This window comes from Platalea leucorodia (assembly GCF_965183815.1).
Source record: "Platalea leucorodia genome assembly, chromosome: 7".
NCBI classification, from domain to species: domain Eukaryota; kingdom Metazoa; phylum Chordata; class Aves; order Pelecaniformes; family Threskiornithidae; genus Platalea; species Platalea leucorodia.
In genome coordinates, this window is record NC_138829.1 from 54,177,565 (window position 1) to 54,199,996 (window position 22,432).

The following is a 22,432-nucleotide window of genomic DNA, read 5'->3' on the forward strand; positions in this document are numbered from 1 at the left end:
ACAACTAAATCATTCTTCCTCTCTGAATGAGATAAATATCCCAGAGCTGTGAAACTCACACATTCAATTCCAGTAGCCAGCATCTGACAGGTAGGGGCACATGCAGCTCCATACTTGTTTTCTAAACGGTCAGAACATGATAGATATTTCTTAGGAGCTTTGCAGCTTTCTAGGAAAAAGGAAGAAAAGCAAACATTGCAGAGATTGTGAAGTAGCAATTTTACAACATAGGGGGAAAGAATACGTTTCTAAATAAACCATATCAGACCCATACCTGCAGGATTTTGAGGTTTGCCTGTGCAACTTAGCCTTCCATTAATGCAGTAGCTAGGGGGAAAAAAAAAAGAAATCAAGGCAATTCTCTCCTAAGAAAGACATTTTAATTTTTTGCAAAATGGCTTCATGTTTCTCACCATTGGAAATGTTTCATTTATGTTACTAGCTCCTCCCCATCCTTCAAAATGGAACATGAGTCAACTTGCCTCTCTTTACTTTTTGTAGTATTAAGTAACATCAGTTTTGAAAGTGAATAGTAGGCCATTCACTATTATGATGGCCTATCAAGTCATTCTTGAGGTTTGTATATAGCTGTCTAGATACTCTTGACAAAATCTCCTACTAGGAATAATCATATCTTACCTATTATTTTCTAATTTTTTCCTTAACATTTCCAAGCTTAAGGTAAGTCAAATGCTTTTTGTTCATTTAAAAACCTTTTTGTTTTAGGAAAGGGCAAAAAGATGTCTTAAAAAATAAACCTTTGCTATTAAAAGTGAAGGAGATGATAGTACTAGTTTTGGCTGGAATGGAGTTAATTTTCTTCGTAGTAGTTCGATGGTGCTATGTTTTGGATTTGTGACCAAAACAGTGTTGATAACACGATGTTGTTTTAGTTATTGCTGAACAGTGTCAAGGCCATCTTTGCTTCTCATGCTGCCCCGTCAGCGAGTAAGTTGTGAGTGCACAAGAAGCTGAGAGGGGAAACAGCAAGGACAGCTGACCTGAACTGACCAAAGAGGCATTCCATACTGTACAACATCATGCTCAGCAATAAAAGCTCAGGTAAAGAAGGAGGAATCATAGAATCATAGAATCATTAAGGTTGGAAAGGACCTCTGAGATCATCGAGTCCAACTGTTAACTTAACTGACAGGTCCACCTCTAAACCATAACCCTAAGCACCACATCCACTTTTTTTTTTTTTTTAACACTTCCAGGGACTGTGATTGCACCACTTCCCTGGGCAGTCTGTTCCAATGCCTAACCACTCTCCGTGAAGAAATTTTTCCCAATATCTAATCTAAATCTCCCCTGGCACAACTTGAGGCCATTTCCTCTTGTCATGTTGCTTGCTGCCTGGGAGAAGAGACCGACCCCCACCTCACTACAACCTCCTTTCAGGTAGTTGTAGAGAGCAATAAGGTCTCCCCCCAGCCTCTTCTTCTCCAGACTAAACAACCCCAGCTCCCTCAGCCACTCCTCATAAGACTTGTGCTCCAGACCCTTCACCAGCTTCGTTGCACTTCTTTGGACATGCTCCAGCACTTCAATGTCTTTCTTGTAGTGAGGGGCCCAAAACCGAACACAGTATTCAAGATGCGGTCTCACCAGTGCCGAGTACAGGGGCACTATCACCTCCGTGGTCCTGCTGGCTGTACTATTTCTGATACAGGCCAGGATGCCATTGGCCCTCTGGGCCACCTGAGCACACTGCTGGCTCATGTTCAGCTGCCTGTCAACCAACACCCCCAGGTCCTTTGCCACCGGGCAGCTCTCCAGCCACTCTTCCCCAAAACTGTAGCGTTGCATGGGATTGTTGTGACCCAAGTGCAGGACCTGGCACTTAGCCCTGTTGAACCTCATACAGCTGGCCTCAGCCCATCGATCCAGCCTGTCCAGATCCCTCTGTAGGGCCTTCCTACCCTCCAGCACATTAACACTCTCACCCAGCTTGGTGTCATCTGCAAAGTTACTGAGGGTGCACTCGATCCCCTCATCCAGATCATCGATAAAGGTGTTAAACAGGACCAGCCCCAATACTGAGCCCTGGGGAACAGCACTCGTGACTGGTCACCAACTGGATTTGACTGCATTCACTACCACTCTCTGGGCTCGACCATTCAGCCAGTTTTTTACCCAGTGAAATGTGCACTTATCCAAGCCATGAGCAGCGAGCTTCTCCAGGAGAATGCTGTGGGAGACAGTGTCAAAGGCCTTACTAAAATCCAGGTAGACAACATCCACAGCCTTTCCCTCATCCACCAAGCAGGTCACCTTGTCATAGAAGGAGATCAGGTTAGTCAAGCAGGACCTGCCCTTCATGAACCCATACTGGCTGGGCCTGATTCCCTGATTGTCCCATTGTGTGATGGCGCTCAAGATGATCTGCTCCATGACCTTCCCCGGAACTGAGGTCAGGCTGACAGGCCTGTAGGAAGGAGGCATGTTCGGATTTATACTGCTTGTCTTCCCAAGTAACCATTATGCATGACAAAGTCATGGTTTCCTGGAAATGTCTAAATATCTGCCTGCTGATTGGAAGTAGAGAATTAATTCCTTATTTAGCTTTGATTGCACATGCTGCTTTGCTTATTAAATAAGCTTATTTTTGCTTATTAATAACCAAGAAAGTTATTAAACTGTATCTCAACCCACAAATTTTCTTGCTTTTGCCCTTCTGATTCTCTTCCACATCCAGCTGAAGTGGAGCAAGCTGTGTGGTGCCTAGCTGCTTACTGCCATTAACCCTCAACAGAGACAAATGAAGACCCCTCGTCTCCATTTTCAGTTTGTTAATCTTTAAACTTGATACACTTACCAGGTAATCCCGCCACTTATTATTGACTGGTCAGGCAAGATGTACTTTCTATCTTCTAAATAGCAGGGACAATGAGATTTACGAACACACTCATTCTTGTGGTTCAAGTACATTCCGTTAGGACAATGGCAGCCTTCAATAGGGATGTCAGTTGGATGACATTCCAGGGCTCGGTTGGAGAGTGACAAGCATGTCCTGTCACATGCCTGAGTGTTGTAGCTGAATGTTTGATTGCCAGTACAAGTAATGGCTGTAAAACAAGACAAGAGTGTATATTAAACTTAATTTACTTATCCTCTTCCTTGTGAAAGATAATCATGTTCATAATGTGCTGCATATATTGTGTCAAAGGCGTCAATGCTTAATGCTTCCTATCGCTTCCCTTCCTGTGGATGTGGCACTCTAGCAAAAAATATTGCAGACCAGGGCTTAACACCAACCATATAGCTGTTTGGAAGTTATATGAAGGTTAAATATCTTATTGCTTCTTTGTGTATCTTGGAATAAAATAATGCAAAGAGAAGCTTTGCAGAAATACCAATGTATTTCTGAGTAACTGTGAAACCTGTGCCTATGCCTAAGCTGCATAATAGCAAAATCACATCTGCAACTAGAGTTTTTCCTAGTTCTTTCTCATCTTATGGTACAGTATAGCTTTATTTATCTGTCTCTTCCATCACTTAATTATCAAGTCCTGGAAGCATCCACATGCTCACCTTAAAGCATAAGAGTAATCTTTTTCATGTAGTCTTAAAATAACAATCCTTTTCTGAAACAGACTAGAAGGGTATTCAGAAGTTGGATACCTGTTATCCCATTTCTGCTTTTCTCTTCTTTCTGTTCACTACTTTCCTCATTACTCTTAAGATGATTTGGACATTGTTTAGAATACTGTTTTACCATTTATGTTTTTTGTTGTGTTATGACACATCTGTGAAGTCAGCAACTCCTGGGAATATGGCTTTTATATCTGCTGGTTGGCCTACTTGAGCAATAAGTAGCTACTTTCTAATGACTGACAAGTAGTTTTAAAATATGTTCTTGCTCTTATTCAGTTTTATCATAGGTGAATCAAACATGGGAATATTTTAAATGGAAAGAGATAGACCTGTATGCATGCATTCATCTGATGGCAGACTATTAAGAGTTGGTTTAGTTACTTACTACAATTGTCCATACTGTTTCTCCAGTTCTCAAGGATTAAACCCATTGAACTGCATGTTCGTGCATACGATCCCAGAGCAGAACAAATATAAGGAAAGGTCTCTTCATAATTACAGGCTTGGTAGACACATCTCTGAAACCCAATACATGGAGAGTACTCTGTTACTGGGGAACAGACATTTGGAAGTGCTAAACCCTGGAGGTACTTAAAAGACGTGTAGATGTGGTGCTTAGAGACATGGTTTAGTGGTAGACTTGACAGTGTTAGGACTGTTGGATTCGATGATCTTAAAAGTCTTTTCCAACCTAAACGATTCTACGATTCTACGCTGAATTGCAGAGGTAAGTAATGCAAAATACATATTATTGCATAACTAAAACTGATGAAAAAGATCAAATTAATTTCCTGATTGACATGAATAAAACATACTTAGTACCTAAAAAATGCCTTTATTTATTCGCTGCTTTTCATTTTTAATTTTCAAAATGTTTTGTGGAGACTGGAAAATTGAGCTCAGTTATGCACATGGGAAAATCAATACTTTGCATAGTTAAAGTTGTCAACATGGAGAACTGCAGCATGAGTAAAAATACCTTCTGATTCATAGGGATGGGACTGGTGCCTATGAACAGACTTCTAGTGTGGTGGAGACATAATTTTCAAAATCACACTTGTTCCTTAGCTTCTATGCATTGCTGATCCAAATGAGTGGGATACTGTATATGAGTACATTCTGGTCCATATTTGGACTCCCTCTGTACACCGTCTATCATAATTTCCTACCTTGTAGAAAGGAATAGGGTTCACCACAGCATGGCATTTCTCGAACACTGTACCCTTCTTGGTAAGAATGGAGCAATGAGTCTCAGCAGATATTTCTAATGAAAGTAAATCATGGACATTAAACAGAGAAAGTTAGGAAAAAGAAATGAAAAGACGAAAAAGAAATGAAGAAACCCCTGGGCACACTGCTCTAGCTGAGCTTTTGCTAATGATGGGTTGAACAAAAGGACAGCTTAGCGTGTTAGCTTGCAGACTATACTTTTGTTCAAACGGCTCAGTAGGGCTTGCTTGTTTGTTTGTTTGCTTGTTTGTTTGTTTTAAGACCAACAGCAATAGAGACTTGAGAAGGCAAAGCCTGGATTTCAGTCACAGCACAGCTGAACAAGTCTGAGACATCCATGGACTTCAACTCACTGGAAGTATCACCCAAACCCTCTCATTGATCATCTCAGTCTCAGATCTCTAGAATGGGATCTGATAAGCTTTCACTAGATATGTATTCTAGAAATCAGAAACATCTTGTTGGTTACAGAATTTGTGATGTTCAATTGTCTCAGTCTCTGCTTCTCTCAAACTCTCTCATTACCCTGGTATAGGCTTACGGAAGTGTCAGACAAAGCCAGCTGGAGATCAGTTACAACAGGATCATCTACTTACTGTTCAGTTGACTCAAAGCACAAGGGTCAGTATCTCTCTCTAAAGCAGGATGGCAATTTCCTGCCCTCCAGGAATCTACAAACAGGGAGGCTGTCCCTTCAGTGATATCCATGCTAGTCATGAAGTCATCTGTAGTGTCTCCATTGTAATTGCCACACAAACCTAATAACATCAGAAATGCAAGGGATGGCTGAAAATTAAAGACTCTGTACACAATGGTCTATGTTTCATTCTACAATAGTGAGAAAACTGATTCAAAAGTTCTGCATGGAGTGTCAATGAATGCTATAGGTCAAGTAGCCAGAGAATCTTGATTATGCACACAGTCACTAAGCCTCTGCCTTCTCAAGTTAAGATTGTCCACTTCTATTCAATGACAAATTCATACAGAAGTTTTTGTCTTGTTTTTAGAAAAAAAGGCTTTTTCAGTGGTTTTAAATCATGTAAAAGAGAAAGGCCATGAAATACTTTTGCAGTTACATGTGTTTTCTTATGTATATAAAATCTGTAATGACAAAGAATATACATTTAGACTTTTTTAAAAGCTAAAGCCTCTCTGTAATTCCCTATAGATAATTAGAATGCAGGATATGCCTTTGTGGCTAATGTTGCTGTGCAATAAACATAAACATCTCCATCTGGTGATTATCCACTGAGAAGCTTTTAGATTCTTAGGCTTATTGTGTTTACAGTGATCACGCACTGCATTCAAAGAACCGGGTGCTCCAAGATGTAGAGACCACACAGACCGATTTGTTGCCCCTTCATTGTGTAGTAAAGCACATATTGAAAAAGGCACACATAAAACACGTGAAGAACAGTATTATATTACACATGAAAAATGTCACCCATCTAATTTCTTTGATTCATTTTAAAGTTATTAGCGAAAAAAAATTCTTAGCACATTGGTTTTCCAATGCAGGTATTTTTGTTGAATCCAGAGAAGAAAGTTTATTCCTTAAAAGATGAGTACTAAGCTTTCAAAATTACACTCTCTATGTTTTCTCCTTCACATGGGGACTAGATTTCTTACCTAGGGTTCTGCCTTTGAATTGCGATCCAACTTTCACATAGGCCTGGAACACAGGTGATGTTTGAACTACAAGTTCCAGCCCGAAGGTTGTATACATTTGAATGTACATCGAGGACTGTCTGAAAATAGTGATGTCTCCTAAAAGAAAAAGGATATTTAGAAATAGATATTTTGATGCATAGGATATTGCAAAGTAATGATTTTAATGCATATGTAAGTGTTCTGGCATTCTGTCTACAAGTCTTCTCCTTCTACACACAACTCTCCACAGAAAGACAGATGCAATGGGAAAGATTTTAACCTTCCTCTAAAACCTCTGCTATTGGCAATTGTGAGAGAAAAGATGCTGGGTTGTGTAAAACAGACATTAACGTAATTTGGATTTTACGTATATTCCCTTTTCTTTACCTGATCTGTAAGGTAGCCGCTTAAGTTCATCATCATCAGTAAGGAGTTCATTCTGGGAAATCACAATTTTGTCCTGTAAGAAAGGGATATGGAATCAGAAATAATTATCTGTACTGATGATATTCATATGTTCTTTAACATAGGCAATTGTATTGTCAATGACCTATCTAATAGGAAAAGATTGATTCAAGCTTTTTCTCACATGTTATTCCATAGTGCTTTCAGTTTTCACTTTGAAAATACTCTAACTTTCTTAGTTGATGTGACAACTGAGATCTTTACTGTGTATGCATGAACTGGAACATATCTTTAGTATCTATTCCCCATAATTTTTCAGTTCAGGCTACTAGCAATGACTTTAAGTATTTATTTTGCTAATCTGGTTACTGAAATGCTGGATAAAACCTGAGGAGGCAATACTTACCTTTGTAGACACGTAAATTACAGCGCTAAGCGATGTCTCAGAATGAGAATAACCAGACTTTTCATATACAGCCATTAGGGTTCCATTGTGTGGTAGGCTGGAACTCTGGAGGAAAATAGTGAAAAGGGAAGTCTGTGCCAGAATAACAATGATTTGTAGAATAAATGTGTATCATAGGAAGACCTCAGTTTGTGTTCCAATGGGAAACCAAAGACAGAGTAAAATATATCCATTTGATATTCTGTGTTTCTAGACTGCAGGAAATTACCTTCATAAGAACATAAGTGCAAACCCCATGGAACCTGTATGATCTAGAATCAAATGTGGTAACAAAGGAGCCTCCTTCCAGTGAACACCTTCCAGGGCAGGGCAAGTCTTTGCAGTTCCATTGACCCATCGTACATTTACTGAGGAAAACAAGAAATTCTGTGTAAGGTTATTCTCATACTAAGGCACTAATTACCAGAAGAGGATTTGATCCTCCTGTCTGGAGGTTTTGCTGTAGCTGATCAACATCCAAAATTGGTTAGTGAACACAGTGTAACATACATATACATTCTGAACTTTCATTTCCACTGTTTTATCTTTTCTTTACACTTTAAAAACTCCACTACTTCCTAGTAATGGAAGATGTCATTCATGTCACTTTCCCCCTCATACTTCCTATGCTTTGATTTTCTTTGTCTATGTATGTCAGTTGAAGTTGTTCATCTTAATGAAAAGTTGCTGAACTCTTGTGTGGATTGTCAGTAAACTTTCCCGAATAGATTAATCATGAAAAGTGCATTCATTGTTACAGTCCTGAGGATTAATGCCATTATTTATCCTTTATTTATTAGAATTATGATAGCAAGAGAAGTAACAACAAAAAAAAATATTCCTCTTTTTTTCTGGAAAAAATTTCCAAATTTAAAAAATATTGTCTTAAGTAATGATTTTCTGTTGCAAACTAGAAATGTAGTTTTCAGTACTGATTTGGTGATCGGCAATGCTGAGATTGCTGGAAAGAAATTGTAAATACTGGATATTTGTTTTCTGCTAATTTTACCTCCACTTTCACAGAGGAGATAAAAATGCTACTGTTTTGTGTGGCCTGAAGGAGCACTTATACAGATTAATCAGGAAATGAGACACGTACATCTTCAATTACAAATGTATGATTTGTGGCACTCGAAGGTGGCCTCAGAGATGAGGTGGCCACCATGATGATTTGCAGCTGCCCTCCGAAAAGTTAGGCTAAATTTTCCAGTCGCTTGGTGAGGATACTCTCCATCCTCTCATGAAAGTACCCGTTGCTACTCACCAGGTTCTACACGCTGCTTTCATTGTCTCACCAGGAGCGTATGTTCTCCCATTCAGTGTACATGGACACTGCTGAATGTGAACGCATGTTCGATTCTTTGAGATATCATCAAGAACAGTTCCTGCCAAAGACAATAAACAACAAAAATATTTTTCTGTATCCTTACTTAGCACTATAGCTCGAATGCCTTCCAAAATTAGCTTGAGAATGCTATTCTTGCACAGTCAGTGCCCGTAGTTAGAGATATAACATGCAGAACATTTTCTCTTAATTAAAACTGACTCTTTACAAGTGATAAGAGTTTGGCTACTTTGTTATATGAAAGTGCAGACAATTGTCTTAATTTGAAATTTGAACTTAATTTGAAATAACAGTAAGCTTGAATGTTATTTTTCAAATTTTTTTTGCGATGACATTCTGATTGAGTTGTGAATTTTGAAGAAAGAACATATTCTACTTCCTAGAGTACTAAGTCTAGTTTTAAATATGTAACTCACAACATGTTACTTTTGACTACTATAAAATGGTGATGATATTGATGTAAATACTCACATCACAGTAAACCTGGAGGATATTTCAGTTCTGAAATGTCAAGAAATTATGCAAATGATAGTAATAATTACAATTTTTGTAGGAAGTTCATCTTGAACTATTTTAAAGGGATTTTACAAAATGCCCATAATATTGCAGAACTTCTCTGAGGTATGCTACCTCTTGCTGATGCCCTGAAAAGCTAGATACCTGGGGCAGGAAATTAATTAAGCTTACTCAATGTTTATTATAGTACAGAACTTTAAGCAGGTAACATATAATTATCCCATCACGTATCACAGTCTTGTGAGGAAAACGCTTTCACAACTCTGTTCTTGCAAATAGTGACCAAGGATCTTTAAGGACCATGACTATTCAAGACTCCAGTTATATTATGTTACCTGAGAAGTGGCAGTTCTAGCAGCACAATGCCCTGAAATGCACTGCTAGTTCATTATTAAGAAGTCTATTCCACTTGACTCAATATATACCAAAAACATCTGTATGGGTCATTTAGGATATGATGAATACAGAAATGATACCTTCAGGACAAAAGCAGCCATAGGTACAGTGACTGGAACAGCTGTACTCTGGGTTGGAACAGGTTTTAATACATGGAGAACCACATTCCTCATAGATTTGGTTAGCAGAACATTTTCCCACAGCTGCAACAAACAGTGAAAGTGTTAAGATCTTTAAAGTGTAAACATAGAAGAATCTCTCATCTACCACCTAGGATGGAGAAGACCTTGTGATTTCTGGCACTAACGTTCTCTTATCCTGCCTCAATACTCAATTCATCATCTGAGTATTCATCATTACCATCATATTCACTCTAGCTTTTATTAATTTTTCATGCCCTATTTATTAGAAACTCCTTTCAGAAGCCTGAAGAATGGCAAATATGCTATATTGCAGCCTAATAAGCTACCAAAAATCAGATTTTCTGTAGTACTTGAAGGATTTAAAGAATATAACTCTTGATTTTCTGTATAGTTCCTGCTTCTCAGATGTTATCTGCTTTTCAGAATGCAGCTACCTAGCAATTCTAATATATGGAACTCAGAACATGCTTTATTATGTGGTAAATTCAAGCAGAGATTTTTCCTTATCTGAAAAAGTAAAAATAAGTGAGGGAGGGAAATAGAGGTAGTTAGAGATGAGGCTGACAAAGAAACAAAGACAACTAAAAAGTTCATTACCTTTGTATATTTGGCATTTATTTGCAGATTCTTAGATTCTTAGCTTTGTTTTTTTGGGAAACAAGAGTTCCCATTCCCTTTTTTTTTTTTTTTTCAAGCTTTTCCTTTTATCACTTTACTATCAGTCCTAGTAATGGTCGACTAACAACAAGAAAACTGCTGTGACTTGGAGAAAACCAGGCTATTATTTTACTGTGATTAGTAAGAATTATTGTACAGTTCTGTGAATGCACACAGTGACTTACTAATATTTATCTGAATCTATAAAATGCCACGAGGAGACTACAATTTTGAAGGATTAAAACCAACTGCAGACCAACCAAAGAATAAAATGGGTTACCAATTTATGTAAGGTCGATAACCTTGGAGAAGAGCAGGGGAAAAATTATTTTAGAAAGAAGTGCAATTTTAAAGCATTGGGGATAGTAATGGAGCTTAGTACGGAATGTTTTCAGTAAGTATGAGGAAAGAATGAAAGAAAAGTCAATGTTAAATACAAAACAAAAAATGAAGAGTGGCACCAATACGTGAAGATCAAGAGGAGAATAGAATATGGCACTGGAGATGCAGGGAAGCAAAATGATACAAGGTCTTGTAAGTAACAATGGTGAGATGATAGACTATGGCAAGTTAAACAATGACTTCAGGAATATAATTCAACCGCGATTTCACTATTGCTATACTAAAATCTAAATGGTAGCCAATCTTAAAGACTTTTGAAACAGAATAAGAATCAAGGGATAAGGAGAAATATATTCCTGTCAAAGCAATTTATTCTATGAATTTGCTACTCATGACCATATATTCATATAAAGGATAAATAAAAATATGATTAAATTATATGCTTCTGAAGGACAATATCCTATTAAGCAAGGTCATTTTGAAAGCTCCTCTTTTTTGACATGAGCTACATATCTGGTAATTTAATGTGCAAGTTGGTTTAGAAATAACAACATAAATTTAAGTTATTTTTGACTTTTTTTATGATCAGCATGTTCTCTTATAAAACAGTGAATCCTGCTACATAACACTGACTACAGACTGAAGTTTCAGGTGGATTCAAAAAGACCGCAAAAAGTGAATCAGAACTTTGATAACAAACAGGCACTTGAAAAAAAGTGTGTCTAATCATGTACAGCTTGGAGAGTAATGGAAGATTTGCTTCCTATTTACTTCCAATCAGTAGTTGCAGTTAAGAAGGTTGAGCATCTGAAAATGAACTACTGAAAATCTCCTGTGAATAAAAGGGGCTATGGCAATGGTAAGCAAACAGGTTTAAAGACTTCAGAGGCCATTTAAAAGTTCTCTCTCTTCACTGGTTAATTTGCTAAATACAATGAAAAAATGTACTAAGAGAGAACAGCCTCCTGTTGGAAGTATGAGAAATTCAATAGTTTTCACGTGGTGGACGTTTTTCTCTCTTATGGTTGCTGTGCTAGACGTAGGAGCTACGTTTCATGATTCCTCTTTCTCCTTTGAGGTTTCCATGTTCTCCTTCTTAATGCTTTACCAAAGACCACTGCTGTTCTCTTAAGAAAACAATTTGTTTGATTCAAGACAGTAGAGACTTTTCTATCAATTGATTTAAATTCCAGTTAATCATCATTCTTCCTCTATGTAAGATATAGCAAGGTTAAGTACAATCTCCTATGAATAAAACATTTGAACTTACAGCAGAAGTTTTCAGTTCTCCAGTTGAACACCACTTGATGGGACATAGCACATTGCCTTGAATACTCTGACAGCGTAGAGCAAGTGCAGTTGTTTTGTCCTGGCTCACTGCAGTCCTGCATATCAAGCTGGCAACGAATGACAAACCCATCCTTTGGCACACTGCAGGTTGGTGACACTGAGTTAAGTAGCTGAGAGCAGATCATGGCCTAAATAAAAAGAGAAAGAAAATTGTTCCTAGTAGTGTTTCCCCCATGTGAAAACCACAATAGAATACCACTGCGAGTTATAATTTTCTTGTTGGTTTGTTTGCTTTTTTTGCCCTACAGTTTAGTGATATGTATTTTACTTAAGATGCATGAGAAATTCATAAATAGAAAGGAATACAAATCCATTGTATAATAGAAGGATCTTGATATGTTGAATTAGCTCCACTTCTCATTAAGTTGAAAATTAAGTCATTCTTTCAGTATCATCAATCCCCCTAAAAATGGCTGAGAAGACTACAGGCAGGGAGTATGTTGTCTCATGGAGATTCAGTTCCAGGACAAACATCCCCGATGTGAAGATAGCAACATTCATTTCCCTTTGAGCAAATATTTGATATGTTTGTATTGTCTATCATGTTGCCTACTGCAGTATAAGGTCTCAAAGAGAAACAATGCAAAAATGTTAAACCTCCCAGCCAACGGAAGTTCTCCACCAGATCATAGAATCATAGAATCATTAAGGTTGGAAAGGACCTCTGAGATCATCGAGTCCAACTGTTAACTTAACTGACAGGTCCACCTCTAAACCATAACCCTAAGCACCACATCCACTTTTTTTTTTTTTTTAACACTTCCAGGGACTGTGATTGCACCACTTCCCTGGGCAGTCTGTTCCAATGCCTAACCACTCTCCGTGAAGAAATTTTTCCCAATATCTAATCTAAATCTCCCCTGGCACAACTTGAGGCCATTTCCTCTTGTCATGTTGCTTGCTGCCTGGGAGAAGAGACCGACCCCCACCTCACTACAACCTCCTTTCAGGTAGTTGTAGAGAGCAATAAGGTCTCCCCCCAGCCTCTTCTTCTCCAGACTAAACAACCCCAGCTCCCTCAGCCACTCCTCATAAGACTTGTGCTCCAGACCCTTCACCAGCTTCGTTGCACTTCTTTGGACATGCTCCAGCACTTCAATGTCTTTCTTGTAGTGAGGGGCCCAAAACCGAACACAGTATTCAAGATGCGGTCTCACCAGTGCCGAGTACAGGGGCACTATCACCTCCGTGGTCCTGCTGGCTGTACTATTTCTGATACAGGCCAGGATGCCATTGGCCCTCTGGGCCACCTGAGCACACTGCTGGCTCATGTTCAGCTGCCTGTCAACCAACACCCCCAGGTCCTTTTCTGTCAGGCAGCTCTCCAGCCACTCTCCCCTAGTCAAGACCAAACTAATTTTCCAGTGTGAATATAAGTAATATTTACAATCCTCTTCTTCAGAAAAATATCTTCCTCACAGGACCCACAGAAACTCCTGTTCTTTATTCCTGCTCTTCTTGTTAAAGAGATGATACAAAACTAATGTTTCCCTTTTTTTCTGTTCTGGCAAAAGGAGAATCTCAGAAGAATTCCAGCTGGCTCTTCTTCTGTAGTATCAAAGCTAAACTTTATAGCAAGAAGAATGTTTTCTATGTTCAAACTAAGAGATCCTTGGGTTGCTAGAAAAATAAGATGAAACTATTAAGGAAAGAAGAAGAAAAATCTCCTATTTCAAGAAAAAAACTTTTTAAGCATTCTCTAATTACTAGTAATGCATATACTGTATACAAATAAATACATGAGAATTGCGAAGTAAGATCATATTCTTGTGAGGAAGTACAAACAGAACCAAAGAGCATGATCATTCTATGTAAAGTGAAATGCTTTTTAGAGGATAGCAATGAGTGCTTGCCATTAGGTATACGGTGACTTTATGACCTCCTAGGTAGAAAAAAGAGCAGGTTGCTGAGAGAAATTATGGAGTTTCCATCTCCTCAGCCTGGAAGATCCGCCCAGGAGATACTCAAAACCTACTAGGACATTGTCCTGGACAACCTGCTCTAGCTGACCCTGCTTGAGCAGAGGGGTTGGTCTAGATGATCTGAAGAGATCCCTTCTAAGCTAAACCACTCTGTGATTCTGTAAAATCTGTGTGGGAATGCAAAATTTGAGTTTCCCTGGTGAAAAAACTTAACAGGATCAACCTAAGTTGGATTTGATTCCTGTAGCTGCAAAATCTAATAGAAGCCCTTCTGTTCTTTGCTGCTACCAAGCTTCCTCTTTCAACCGTAGTTACATGGATGCATCATGTTTCACGTACGCTGCTTTTCTTGTCATCTAGGACTGGAAGTGATAGCAGTTGATAGTTGTTGGCCCTGTTATGAACACTGTTATCTGGCAATATGTTTAAAGCATCATTGAATGTCTTCAAGTCTGCACAGCTTATAATGTCAGATCTCTAGTTATTCAATAAAAAGTTCTTTAAAGCTTCACTCATTTCCATTAATTTCCTGCGATGACCTGCATGAAATTTCAGGAAGCTGTAAGCTAAATGCTGGGTTTATATGAGCGACATAGATCCAGCCTCAAAAATGCCCATGGGCCTTTTTTAAAATGTATTTTAATGCAAAGAACTCCTTTTCGTTCTCATATCATGCTATGCAAATTTTGACTTTATCCATTTTCATGGAAGTTGGTTTTATGAAACCACTGCCTCTCTGTTGTTGGTTTCTATCTATCTTTCCACCTCTGTTAAGAATCATGCTGCAGAAAAGCCCAGAAGATCTTTCTTACGTATTTTTTGTGAGGAATGGTGGAAACTGATATCTCCTCAGACAGGCAGATCTCTGATGGATCATCCATTTTTTGTAATGCAGCAAATTTATACGTATCCAGCAATTTACCTGTAAAATGAAGGGTTATAATTTGTCAGGAAAAAGCCCACATGGATTTGTTTAATTGTTGCTGTGGTGTAGCAAAACTCAGATCCTTCTCTGACTGTGCAAGGTCCTACTAATTACTCCTCCTGATGATAACAACTACCTCTTTTGGCCTTTACCTGGAGTTTATTCAGTAAAGTATACTTTTACCACCTTGATCATTTCTCTGAGCTATTTCCTAATCTATCACATCTACTATCTTACGTGATACCAGCTGCTATTGTTTTTCTGCCAGTTGTGTTATCTTTTGCCAACTGCTAATTCACGCCTCTTCTCCTCATCCCCCATTCTTATATTTTCCCCTACATGTGGGGTTAAACTCATCACAACCCAAAAAATATTGTATACTTTTTAGAACTCTTTTCTGTGATGTGTACAGAAAACTGTATCTGGCTGTGTTGATCTGAGATTAGTTTACTGTGCAATTTAATGTCTCCACACTAGCACTGTAGTTCAGATTAGCAGTGTGTTTTTAGAGCAAATCTTCCAAACATCCCCACTCCCTACTATTTGATTTCCATTGTGGAGTGGTCTTGGCATACAGAGTTCCTTTAAGATGAAACCAAGCCAGAAGACGTGCTCCAAGAGCATGTGTAATGAGCTCCAACTGCTAATGGGCAGTTCAATAGACCAGATTACAGTGACTCTAGAAGTGAACCCCCTAAACCACATATAGCACAGATGTTGAGTCCTCAGCACCAACTATTTTGTTCTAAAGATCCACCCTTATTGGGACACACTACTTGTTAATGTTCTTGTCCTCTATGTTCTTTTAATTATAGCCTCATTCTTGCTTCTGCCTAATGTAATCATTTCCCACACCGTGCCTTGTTATGAACCCGGACTGTTCTGAAAGTTAAGTGAGAGAGTGATCCTTGCCACCTGTTTCTAAAATATAAGAAAGTCCTTATCATTTGTCTGAGGAACCCACAATATTATCATCACAGCAAATAATAGCGTGTAGCATAATCATATGACAGGTATGCTGGTGACCTCTGAGAGTGCTTTACTTAATTCTGAAACTGAGTGAGCAGTCAGAGCAATGTTAGTACAGTACTAAATTTCCACCTTGACTCAGTTTAACCAGTTCTCCTTCCATCTGGCCTGTCCTTAGATCTTACCTTCACTCACAAATTCATTCAATTCATAACCATCATAATTTCCACACATTCCACAGGTTTTCCCCATATATTTTTTTTCAGTCAAAACCTAAAATAAAACAAAACAAAACATTTAAAAGGATCACCCCAAGTAAAATCATCTATACAGCATTACCTTTCTCGAACAAATTCAGTTCAAGGATCTAATTAAAGGTGATGCTTCTCATTAATTTCAGTGACTTGATTGGAAGAAAAGTTTTGGAAGCAGTAACTTCTTTTCCCAATAGCCAAATAGTGATTGTTGTAATTTTTTGATTTAATAAAAGAATAAGATTCTAAGACATTTACAGAGAATTGAGGGGGGATAATATTCTAAGCAGCCAGAAAAAAATAGAAAAGGAAACGATGCTGTTTCCTTGCTCATATCTTTGTTGGCGAAGCATGAATTTCAGAATTGTTCTCTTAAGAAGGTTATTCAATTATCTATTGCTCTGGAGAGTAAAGTGGTAATATTACTACTGGCTACAATTGATGAATTATTATGAAAACCTTAGATCAGAGGAAATAATTTGACTATACACAGAATACAGCGTGTACCTATCACAGTAGCATTTCCTGTTATATGCGTGATAGTAATGCTGGTAAATCTCCCAGACAACATATTACATAACAATCTCCCTGTTTTAGCAAACTTACCAATTCAGAATTTGGTGTATTTTGTGGCATTAATATCACAGGTCATGGTGAGAAAATGTATCCTGTTCCCTAAAATATATCAAGGATTTTGGAGGGAAAAGATGAAAAGATTCAGAAAAAGGAAAGAAACAAAGGAGCTGGTAGGAGCACCATATGTTTGAAACCAGAAGATGTCCAAGCACCGTAGAAATGACAAAACTATGGCATACACTATTAAATTCCACACAACTTTAAACAATTTAAAACAACTTCAACATCCCTTTAGCAAAACATTGTAGCTGCTGGAATAGCCTGAGGAAAGTTTAAAATCTGTGAAAGCGTCCACAAATCTCAACAGTGGCAGCTTTAGTTAACTACCAATGCTGGAAGTGAAAGGAACATGCAGGTATAAAAAGCAAAGTTTATTTCAAGAGGAATGGATGAAGCAGGAAAAAAAAAATAAATATCCAAATAGTAAACACATGCAAAAAGCACCCATTAAGCCTAAAGATATCTTGTCATTCCAGTAAGTCAGGGAGAATTTTCTCTTCTGCTTTATGAGAACATTCTACTAACCATGAGATAGTCATCATTGTTCCACATGACAACTAGCTCCATCTCCATCAGCTTAGCCACCAGACGGATGTTGCGTCCATAAGGTGCTATTTGAATTCCATTGCTGGTGTAAGGCAACTTAATGACACTGTAATAAGGTGACAAGAGACGCTGACCTTCTCATACCAATATTATGCAGGTATTAGTTATCTTTTTTAGATATAATAAACATACAATCTGAGTACTTGCAGCAACATGAAATAGAATTTTTTCCTTTGTAACTGTAACATTTCAAGATACATTAAAATTTCTGTTGATTGATTGATTGAAAATCAATGTCAGCAGTTTCATGGAAGAATCACCAGGAGATGGTTGCATCCTGATTATACTAGTGAAAATGATTGCACAGGGCTTAGCATCTTCACTTGGTTTGGTTTTGTTAGGGTATAGTTATATGTTTCAAGAATTTGTAACAATACAGTTTGTGTGGCAGAACTATTGTTGATTATCCTGAAGAGCTTCTATGGACGACAGCCTGTTAACATAGGAAGTATTGCTAGGACTGAAAACTGACAAGGTTAGAGAAAGCCATGATGGGAATGTTGTAGCAGAATTAGGTTTCCATCCTTACGGATGAATTCTAATTCTACAGACTAACAACAACATTAAAGAACAAATATATTTTGCTAAGTACTCAGTAAGTATGTGACAATCATGGAAAAGTTAGTTGGAAGGGACCTTCTGAAGTTGCCTAGGCCAGCCTTTCACCTGAAGCAGGGCTATGTGCAATGCTAGACCAGGTCAGTCATGGCATTTAGTTCTTGTGAATGTAGCACAAAAATTTAAAATGCAGATCATTGGGTTAGACCCATAGATTTATATAATTTTCCTGGAACATAAACTAATAAGGGAAGTATTTTCTAAATACAGTTTACTAAATTAAGATATAGCTGCAAGTTGTCTTTTTGTCGTGATGGTTATTGTACCCAGGTAAGTATAATAAGATACAGACAATCCACAGCCAATTATTTCCCGTATCTGCATGTACTCACAGACAAAAATTCAACACTGCCTATCTGATGATAATGCTGTAAACTTCCCTGGAGAAATTTCCTTGTATGGGAGCAATTTGTCTAGAAGAATGAATGATGCAGAACCCGAAGGTTCCCATCAGTGTAATTCCTCAGTAAAACAGCTGTTCTCTGGATATAGTAATCCTTGGAATAATATGCACCACCAGTGGTCTCATACATAAGGACTTCTTTGTAAGCCCCTCCAATATTTCTCTGTTGGTTGTAGAGTTCAAAGTTGCTCTTGTTCAAAGTTTCTCTTGTACCCTATATATCTGTTATCTTTTCAGCACAGAGAGTTCAGAGTTATCTGTCTCAAATCAAATGAACTCTAAGCAAAACACAGGAATTTCAACTAGTATCTACTAAAGAGTATAAGCCGTTTCATCTGTGCTTGTAGTAGAGATGAGATAAGCATAAGCAGATTGGTAGTATCTAGGAGACTGTAGTTTCAATGTAAGAACTGTTTTGGTCTGAGAAGGTTAGTTTATCCCTTTGCCTACACAAATGTACTCTAAGCTTGATTCAAATATCTGCAAACGAAATACTTATCTACAGAGTGTGAATGTTTGATAGGAAGAAATGAGTAGAGTCCAGTTAGGTGTGCTAACTTCTGTAATTTGTTAATTCATTTTTGATACAATGTAGTCTTCTTTAGTGCAACTGCTGTATTAGTGCAACTCCTTGCTGCCTTTAAACACTTTTATCCCATTCATTGCAGAATCTTACCCAACACTCCTGACAGAAATGCTGCCTTTCTCAACAATGACAACAGAAGGTCCCAGCTCAATAATGATCCTCGCAATTTTTTTGTCCAGCCCACGGCGGAACTGAATGTTGAAGTCTGGGCTGGTTTCATCACAAACAGTTGCAAAGATATAGTTGCAGGTCCCAGTGAAGTCATACTGGTATTTATCAAAGGTTGAAAAATGCCCTCCACCCCAGGTAGAACAGGAATCCTTGCTCAAAACTATAAAAGTGAAAGAGAAAAACGGATTTAGGTCTCCCAACAGCATATTTGCTCATTCAGCTTGCCATTTCACATATAAATAGCAGGAAAAGCTAGTAAGTTTCTACTCAGATTAGTTATGTAAACAACATCCTAGCCATTTGTTTGTTGTAAACTCAAAATTTTATCTCAAGTCAGGAAGTGAAAAAGTAGTTGGAGTTAGAGCAATATTCTTATTTACTGTAAGCAGAGGAGAGCTCCTTAGCTTCCTAGCTTGGGAAACACCCTTCCATGTCCTTTGTTAGTAATATAAAGGTTTACCTTCTTATTTCAGTCTGCTCAATCTGCTTGCAAAGGTGAGAGCTTGCTACTGGAGAGACCTTTAACATCTTGGGCACAACATTTACGAAACTGTCTATGTCATTACTGTATCATGATTCATTGCACAGTCAGATAATTAAATATCCAAAGACAGTCTTCAAAGCTCAACTTGTAAGTAAGTCCCCACTTTTTTTGGCTCTGTGTTTGTGTGACAAAGTTCCAGCCAGCTTTGTAAATATATGGAATGCTTTAATTTGTTTTCATTTTTAAACAGTAATCACTTTTCATCTGAATGGACAGATTTTAGGAGGATGAAATGAATCATATTAAAAGAGATACAACTCCAGCATTTGATGTTAGATATTTCTATACCTACTTAAAGCATTTGAACAGTCCCTCTGAAGTTGACAGAACTACTGAAGTAAGTAAAATCATGTCCTTGGTTATATATTTCCAGCCCCAATTTGTTACTTTTAATTTTTTTATTTATTTTTGCTATATGAAGCTCAGATATCTTAGAATATACCTTATAAGCACAAAGTATCAGGTAAGTTTAGCAAAGTCTACCTGCAATTTATATTCACTGCTTTAAAGCCAAAACATTTTTTTACTCTTAAACAGTGATAAAGTGGCTACAGAATGATACTGTTTTTATTCAAGTCATGTAGAAAATACTGTTTCCCAATGAGCTGTTAGCTGTTGGCAAAAAGTACTCCTCTTCCGTACTTCTATGCTGTCCAGAACGTCTGACTGGAAAACAGGACTTGGCTAATTGTTGTCATTGATCCTTCAAGCCTGATTCCAGCTAGTTTAATATATTGCGCTTAAGTGATACTGACCAGCAAACCCCAGCTTTTTTAGAGTGTGCCAAGAAATGCTTACCTGGGTTTGCACAACGGTCAGAGTGCAATAGGTGCCCCTTTCTATAAATATAGGAGTGCCTTTAGTGTATTTGTTTTTATTTAAATCTTATCAGAGAAAAATAAGAAATAGGAAAGTCAATAACTCAGGAAAGTTTAAAACTACATTATATATTTGTCCTTTGAGTTCAGTTTTTATTAAGTGATATCTAGGGATTTTCTTTTAATTTGTGTATATCCATGTCCTACTGTTCCTATTGTTGTAAGAGCAGACAGAAGACAGAGATGAGTTGCTGAATATTTATTTTTTGGCTGATCACAAGTACTCAACTATTTTTACCTTTAGGATGAACTTCATGTAGCTTTTCCATGCTTATGCTGAATGAGAATTCACCTAATTCAAGCCACTCTCTGCTTCTTCTGCCTAAAGAAATGCTTCTCGTTATAGTAAATTGCATTTTATATCATTCTTTTTGTTCTACACCTCTGGATTTTCCCCAAACTAGATTAAGAATTTCATCGTCAACCACTGTAATGCAGAAACTTTGGAGTACACAAAGTTGCTTTTTAACAGCATGTAACAGTAAAGCACAGTATTTTAATGTAAAACATTAAGATTATGGATTACTAGGAAGAATACAATTTAAATACAATATGACAGAAAAATTGTTCAGAACACTAGGACTGATATCCATATTTATTTTAGAAGGGATCTAGTGAAAATTGTGTGTTTTCAGAAGGGTTATAACCTTCTGTATCCTATCTTAGCAGAGGAACAGCATGTCCTTTAAAATACAGGATACCACGTTAGCATGATATATGCTAAACATTTATTCATTCTTGGCATAGATGTGGAAAACTAAATGTTTAATGAATGACATTTAAATTCAAAAGTCAGTGTCTCACATTTCTTCAGAAAAGAACATGTGAAAAGTTGTATTGGTTCTGACCAAGGATTGATGTAGCTCGGTATTTTATTTCCAGCAGTGACCATTAAGAGACTGCCCAAGGGAAGAGTACCATCAGGTCAAGCACTTATACTTCCCCAGATACTCTCTCAGTCTCCAATTATTTTCAATGCAGGGGATTTTTTGAGGCTATTGGGATTTGTCCGCTTACCCACCTTGTGCTCTGGCTTCCAAGTACTTGTTTAGCCTCCTTTTGAACTGAAATGAAACTTTCTTTGTAACACAAAATACCACAATCACTGCTGTCAAAAGCTACCATTTTAATTAAGAGTTAACATTTTAACAAAATCCTTTCTAACAGTACTTCTGATAGCTAATATTTGTAGTACTTTAAAGCTATAATATGCTAATTATTTTGTGCTTTGGCATGGCACACATTTTTATGCAAGTAAGATAGTGGTATCTTACTATCTTTTGTATTTCTTCGACTCAGAAGGACTAGCACAAATTTGCAGTAAGTAGGTGGCTGGAGTTAAGTTTGCTTACAGATTTGGGTGCATGCACACAAGCCATTTTTAGGAGTTAAGGAAAAACTGGGAAACTACCAGAACCGTGGTAACAATAGCTTCAGCTGGCACAGCTGGATGTTGAAGCTGAGATCTGTCCATATCCTGACTCCCCACTGGCTGCTGGCTATAAAGGTGAGGAAGAACTATTCCATGTTCCAATTTTTCACTTGCACATAAATTTGTTTTAACCTGCAGTCTTTAAAATAATCTCATAGACCTAGTCTATATGGAGAATCAGCTTTATTTCATTTCCTGGATTTTGCAGCATTAAAAGAATCCATTTCCTAAATTCTTAGATAATATTAGGCAGTAGTCTGCAGGAATGAAGATCAAACAGATCACACAAATGACCTCAATAGCAAATTTCTAAATGTGGAAGGTTACTAAACTGCTCTCAGTTTCTATCCTTAGGCATCAAAACCTCAGCATGGTACAATAAACCACTTTCCAATTAGTGTAAAACTTACCA

At 37.7% G+C, this 22,432-nt stretch overlaps 1 protein-coding gene across 1 annotated transcript in view; it reads right to left on the reverse strand.

Moving 5' to 3' along the window:
- MUC6 (mucin 6, oligomeric mucus/gel-forming) overlaps positions 1-20,857 on the reverse strand; it is a gene marked incomplete at both ends in the record, with an annotated part of 33,769 nt that extends 12,912 nt beyond the window's left edge. Inside the window, 12 exons of the mRNA XM_082317293.1 lie at positions 60-169; positions 275-327; positions 2,819-3,068; positions 3,625-3,679; positions 4,767-4,861; positions 6,457-6,594; positions 6,865-6,937; positions 7,289-7,393; positions 9,665-9,787; positions 17,308-17,434; positions 19,086-19,326; positions 20,827-20,857. Coding sequence (XP_082173419.1) covers positions 60-169; positions 275-327; positions 2,819-3,068; positions 3,625-3,679; positions 4,767-4,861; positions 6,457-6,594; positions 6,865-6,937; positions 7,289-7,393; positions 9,665-9,787; positions 17,308-17,434; positions 19,086-19,326; positions 20,827-20,857 — 1,401 coding nt within the window. The remainder of the gene's footprint in view (positions 1-59; positions 170-274; positions 328-2,818; positions 3,069-3,624; positions 3,680-4,766; positions 4,862-6,456; positions 6,595-6,864; positions 6,938-7,288; positions 7,394-9,664; positions 9,788-17,307; positions 17,435-19,085; positions 19,327-20,826) is intronic.
- Positions 20,858-22,432: the final 1,575 nt, after the last annotated feature.